The 6,719-nt window shown below is 43.6% G+C and overlaps 1 protein-coding gene across 1 annotated transcript; it reads left to right on the top strand.

Moving 5' to 3' along the window:
- The first annotated feature begins 4,410 nt into the window (after nt 1–4,410).
- Nucleotides 4,411–6,490, top strand: LOC123064686 (uncharacterized). Its single transcript, XM_044488112.1, has 2 exons — nt 4,411–4,867; nt 6,161–6,490. The coding sequence occupies exons 1-2, from the start codon at nt 4,708–4,710 to the stop codon at nt 6,304–6,306; spliced, it is 306 nt and encodes a 101-aa protein (XP_044344047.1). The 5' UTR covers nt 4,411–4,707; the 3' UTR covers nt 6,307–6,490.
- Nucleotides 6,491–6,719: the final 229 nt, after the last annotated feature.

Below are 6,719 nucleotides of genomic sequence, written 5' to 3'. Positions count from 1 at the left end.
GGCAATGAGACGCAACATCAACAATCTTCTGTTGCACTGCTCGTCGAGTGGTAATTCATATGGTTCTATGGTCGATTAATTGCAGGGTTCCTAGGATGAGCACCATTGAATTTTTTGACTTTCCCTAGCTTAAGCTATGTGTTCCCCAACAAACTCATATGCTGATTTGCAAAACCAATCAAGTTGAAACTTGACATTTGCATTCCCTTGCTGCATGTTATCACAAGTGAAAGGAACACATTGAAACCTAGATCTTGCGATTCACATAACGCCATGCATTCCCTAAATCCCTCCATCTTCCACTCGCGGTGGTCTTAGCTCCTAGCTGCTAGCTCACCCGCTTCTTGTTGCTTTCGCATAAAATCTAGTGCACCTCATCTCCTCTAATGCTCTTATCTTTGACCTCAATGTGCTGGCCTGAAAACGTAGTTGGTGTGACATGCACCTCTTTGGACTAAAACAGAGCCAAGCCCCCACTCAACCCATCACTACTGACATGATAGCACCCTTCAAAACAAAGCCTTGATGCTAAATTGCTCACTCTTTCCCTCTCGATCGTTATCTCCGACAGAAAGACCAAAGTGGGCACTTCTAGCCTAACAAGTATGTGAAGCTCACAAGTGTTGCCGGGTTCCCAAGCGTTGACTCCATTTTGACCAAAATAGAATATTTTGCAATAAGCAATATAAAAATAATAAAATAATTCAAATGGCTAAAATTTTATTGTAATGCCAAATAACCAAAGATGATCTAAATAATCATGTTTAATATCAGATGCTCGGTATGAATAGCTGGCACTAAAATACAGGGAAGGAAATGAGCATAACATTGATATATAATTGTTGGTATCGGTTTGGCTTCGAATATGAATATGAGCCAACATTTATAAATTCATATCAAATACTTAAATAAATAAAATCTTTGTCCTAACAAAATAAGAATCATGAGACACACGCTTGCATGCACGTCCGCAATCACCAACGGGGGGTTTATAATGTTGACTAAATTCTTGCTATCATCAGAGGTGCTAATATTCCCAGATTATTAGGCCGCAGTATAACTGTGGACATTATTCTGCCAACCACGTGATATTTTGATGCGCCACATGAAAAAAATATGTCACGCACTAATATAATATGAACCTGACATATATAAAATAAAAATATAGCACATTACTATTGAAATATTTGATGTAAACTCCATTGACCAAACATCCCTTTTTAGCACATTGACAAAAACAACCAAACTTGAAGGAGTAGTAGGCTCGCTGGCAAGACTAAAGCCCTTCATAATTACATAAGGAAGGATTAGTGGCCGAAGCCTAGGCAACGAGTGAACAGTCGACCATCTAATTAACCAGCACTGATAATCATCCCATGTCCATAACAAGGTCCCGCAAGGATCCGTATTTGTTTTTATACACTAGACAGCACACAGGCGCAAGTAGAAGATTGAACGGAAGCAAATTAAAGCATGAAGGGGAAAAAACCGTATTTGTTTTTATACACTAGACAGCACACAAGCACGAGTAGAAGATTGAACGGAAGCAAATTAAAGCATGAAGGGATAAGTATACGCAATGCACAGCTCATAGGAACTAATGCGGAGATGGACGGTGGAGTTTTGTTTCTGGAAGAGACCAGCGTAGAACCGAGTAGCATGCAATCCATGCGCACCAGAGGATGACAAAAGGGGAAATTACATGCACCAGCTGGAAGTATATATCCGGTTCAAGGTTACTTGGTGAAGTGTAGAGGACAAAAATCGGTGCAGGAAAGCTTACCCTTAATGTCTTTATTTCGTTGGAGTAGCATGAAGGAAGAAGATAAGAAAAGGAGGCATCACCTGGCACAAAGTAAATGCAACACGCAAAGGAGAATGGATGTATTAGCATACAGAAAACTGAAAAGCTCTTTTTAGCTGGATCATTACATGTGTTACACCGTAGAGCAGGGAAGGGGTCTACACACACCGGTGGCTATGACAAGTGTCATGCCATTCAAAAAGATAGGAACTAAAAGAAGCAACTAATTAATACGTATTTATTACAACTAATTAAGATGGTATTTAAAGTATGCACATCGGCCCCCCTCCCTTTCGTTCTTTGAATTAATACCTCCAAACAACTTTACCATACCACCCTAGCTCTTTTTTATTTTCGACCAGGGCAAAAAGAATGTTGCCCACATGTTTTATACTATAGCCCTTCATATATAAATTTATTCACTCGTTGCACAACGTTTTACAAGCATTTAACCATGTCTGAATACCCTTGAATATACAACACTTCTGACCCATATATCAGTGCCCCCCCCCCCCCCCCCCCCCCCCCCACACACACACACACATCACACTTGCCATGTTCTCAAGACCCGCCCATATATCAACATGTCCCATCCCCTTGCGGAACTAGCATTCGAGCAATACCTGAGCCAAAAACTAAGCTTTTATGTCTACCATAAAGCGTATCCCATGCCAACGCATAAAAATAAGGCTTAATTGAAGAAATGTTATATAATTTAAATATTGAACTGGTAATAAAATGCACCAGCTAATTGTCCGAGACATACGGAAGGGAAACTAATGGCCCTGAGGTCTTGCGAAATAGGAAATCACCTTAAACATGTGGATAGTTTGTGACATGCTATATATGCATACAAAGGAACAACACTTGTGAGACCAACCAGTGGGGAGCGCCTCACCACTTCGACGAGTAGCGAGCCTTTCTGGCATCAGCAGGGGCATCGCGGAGGCAAATGCACATCAGATGTCGTGTGTGACCCAGCCTCGTTCGATGGCATAACGAGCAAGACAAAATGGGTCGCTCGAGTGTCCGGTCCAGTAAATTGGCTGATCAATTAGCTCATCGCCCGCACTGCTTGCTCCTCTATGGGCTAGAGTTAGCAGACTGAGTTTGGACCGGCTAAAACAGATTGAGGGATTGGTCGGTTATTAATGGTTAGGCTAGTATTTCTCACGGCATGCCAGGTCAAGTCTCTAGGCATATGATGGGTAAGAGAACTTCCCGGCGCCCGATCTGTGGCCATGGGTGCCCAAGGCCCATCTCGGCCCTCCCTTGCATATCATGTTCCAACAAACGGCAAGGCCTGTTTGAAACCGCATGCGCGTGCAGCATACTTCATCGCCCAGCTAAAATATTTTGCTCGTTGTTTTCGGCCCATATAAACCCTCTCTTCTCCCCCATTCACATATTGTTCTTGCTACTTCCCGCCAAATACCAACATTTTACTTCCTCTCCCATATCAATGTTCCAACAAAAGACACATATCAATGTTCCAACGAAAGAGGCAAGGCCTTTCTGAAACCGCATATGCACGTGTCATATGTATATACATCAACCCCCTCCCCTCCCCCCCCCCCCCCCCCCCCCCCCAAAAAAAAAGAAAATCACGGTAGCCCTTTCCCGCTCGTAAATCAATCCACTCCCTCCCCATGCGCAAATCCTGCTCATCATTTCCCGCCCATATATCAATATCAACCATCTCCTCACATATCACTGCTCTGATGGAAGGGGCAGGTCATGAAACCGCAAGCACGTGCGACGTGTGCCTATAAATCAGTCCCAACTCAGATTTCATGCTTGCAGCTTCCCGCTCGTATATCATCTCCTTCCCTTCCCACTTAAATATCATGGTCGTCATTTCCCGTCACCTCTTACATCATGTTCCTACAAAGGGGTAGGGCCTGTCCAAAACTGTTTGCACGTGCGCCATATGAATATACAGCATCAGCCCCCGGCTCAAATACCATGGTTGTTGTTGCGCCCTGGAAAGTATCCGGTGCTCCAATGTCAAAAAACATTTTTAAATATTACAAAAAATTCCGGAAAAAATGAGAATGTTCACAATGAATGTCACTACCTCCCCTAAAAATTTTAGGTCCAAAATCGAAATGTACATTGAGAAACAAAAAACAGAAATCCATATCTGAATAGTGTCAATGTTGCTTTTGTCTCTTCTTTACACTATTCATGCTAGATTTCACATTTTCGTTTCTCGATGTGTATTTCGAGTTTGGAACTGAAATTTTTAGGGCTTGTAGTTACATTCATTGTGAACATTCACAAATTTTTTTGATTTTTTTGAAACCTTAAAGAAAATATTTTTTGACATTGGAGTACCGGGAGTACCCCAAGGTTGGGAGCACCGAATACTTTCCCTGTTGCCCCCACCCATATATCACCCCCCTCCCAATCACATAGCACACTCACCATTTTTACCATGGATGTAAAACGGCCGCAGCCCTTGAACATGATTACCCAATAGAATCAAGACCAAACTGCCACACTTGTTTTTTTTTCGACGGAGGACCAAACTGCTACTTCCCACCTCTGGGCAAGCTTCACTCGAAGTGGAAATTCTCAGAACTGAAGGACACACACTGCGAAACTACCTGCAGAGCCTCCTATAAAACCCACCCAATCCCCACCGTCTGAAGCACCCTCCGCCACTTCCCCCTGTTGCTATCTTCCACCGGCAGGTGAAGCCGACGGTGTCTTTCCTTTCATCCCCCAAGATGGCAGCGAGGTAGTGGGTCAGGTGGGAGGAGGAGATCTTGCTGGAGGACGATGATGAACACCACACGGAGTGCTTCTACCTCCGCTGCGCCCCACTCCTGGGCGGTGTTGTGAGCGAGAGGGATCTGGCGGTGGTGGGTAAGTATTGTCCGGACCCAGCCCCCGGGAACATGGTGTACTCGGCGGACCCGCAGTTCCTGCGGTTCCTCCAGGAGGGAATAACCTGTGACTCAGTGTTGGCTATGGGGGTGACGGTGCGGGTGGAGATCACCCAACTCAGCTGGAATTCCAGGAAGGAGGTCATCGACTGGCTCAACTTGCTCATCTCAGGTATTCGATTCAATAAGCCATACAGATCTTGTGTACGTTCTCCTTTTTGTCCATTCATGTCCTAGTGGTGAATTTTTTCTGGTGATTTTAGATCAGGCCGCTAGAATTAAGTTTCACTATGCATCTCCGCCACTATCCCGTACGTCATGCTTTTGTTCCGTCCAGGACAAGGGATCTGTGGGATATCTTTTGTCTAATCTAATAAATAGATAGATCTACTCCTCTTTTGTCAAGACGACAAGTAATTAACTTGTTAGATATCGAGGGGCCTATGTTCTATCGTGGCTAGTTTGCTAGATCTGGTTTATGCCTTTCTTTCCTTTTACTTTTGCGTGTTTGGTTAACTTATGTGTTTCCTTTAATTTGTGTTAGTCTTGTCAGGGCCGTCTTCAGAAATTTGAGGCCCCTGTGCGAAAATGCAAATTGTGATCCTAAAATTTCAAGAATACTCGGTTTTTAAGAAAAGAAATTTTAATAAATTCAAACACTGTATAAATTATAGGCTAGTCAAGATAATATAACAAAAATAAACGACCTGAATGTTAAACGAGCAACTATCTTGGAAATCTTGGTGTGTGTCAATTTGATTAACTAACCTACTTCATATATCCCCTAAAAAAAGTTGGTTGATGAATTGATGCATATGCGCACAATATACTAACTAATATGATTATTCAACAGCACACAAGATAGTCCAAATTTAATGGATTCAATTTGAGCGCACCTGTTAGACATATCGGTGATGGCCTCACCTTTGGTCTTGGCCACCCGCTGCTTCAACTTGTGTGTTTTGATTTGCTGCGACTTTCCGAGCGACCGGCGGCTACCGGAATCATGGAATTAGTTCTTGATACGAGAAGGGCTATGAACTGAGCTGTGTATCCGGGCAGGAAATGCAGCAATCACTAAAGCAAAAAAAAACAAAGCGAACGAAGCAATAAAAAACGAGACAAGACCACTAGCCTAGGTCTCCCTGCGGAGGCGGCGCACATCTGTCAGTTCGTCTCAGGAAAGATCGTAGATTGATCGATGGATCGGTAGGCTGTGTAGTAGATCGGGACTAGGGCTCGGTTCAGGACATATTGGAGCAGGCCCAGTTCGAGGGAGCCCGCGACTAGATGCGAAAAAGGGCCCAAAACAAATAATATACAGACATTGGCCCAAAACAGGGGGCCCCTAGAATTTGGGGGCCCTGTGCGGTCGCACAGCCCGCACATGCCCTTGGACGGGGCTGAGTCTTGTGAGGCCAATATGTGGAGAGAGGTTAATTTGCTTTAACTTATGTGTTTTCAGAAAGCAGCGGCCAGGCATCCAATGGAGGCGCTGCTAACCCGGTGAATTCAGTGCCTGTGCAAGAGATCTGCATAACCAACGAACAGGCCCCTGTCCCTGCTATCGACGAACAGCAAGTGATCGACCTTACCATGTCTGACGACTAAAGTCAGTAGCAGAGGATATGAAGTCTGGCATTTACTTTCAATCGTGAACTGTTATTTCTCAAAGATTTCGCGCATTCGCTTCTTGATGCGTGCTCTTTCAGATCCATTCTCGACAGAGATCAGTTGTTTGTACTTTCTGAATTTCAAATAAGTGAGACATTATATTCCTAGTCTATTTTACTCAGCTTTGATGTCTGTTTACTTGTCAGAAATTCTTGTTTTTTCTTTCTTCCTGGAATACACCAAGCTTCCTTTCTCAAAAAAGGAGGAATACACCAAGGGGTTCAGTCCCTCTTTCCGTTGGTCCCCTTATTTTAGGATGAGGATCGAGGAAACAATATACATTGAAATACCCATAATAAAGCAAATCTTGAACAAAAATATACGAGTTGGACAGAAACGTGCGACAATTT

The sequence above is a fragment of the Triticum aestivum genome, chromosome 3B (genome assembly GCF_018294505.1).
Source record: "Triticum aestivum cultivar Chinese Spring chromosome 3B, IWGSC CS RefSeq v2.1, whole genome shotgun sequence".
Classification (NCBI taxonomy): Eukaryota; Viridiplantae; Streptophyta; class Magnoliopsida; order Poales; family Poaceae; genus Triticum; species Triticum aestivum.
This window is presented reverse-complemented; position numbering and strand designations above follow the sequence as displayed.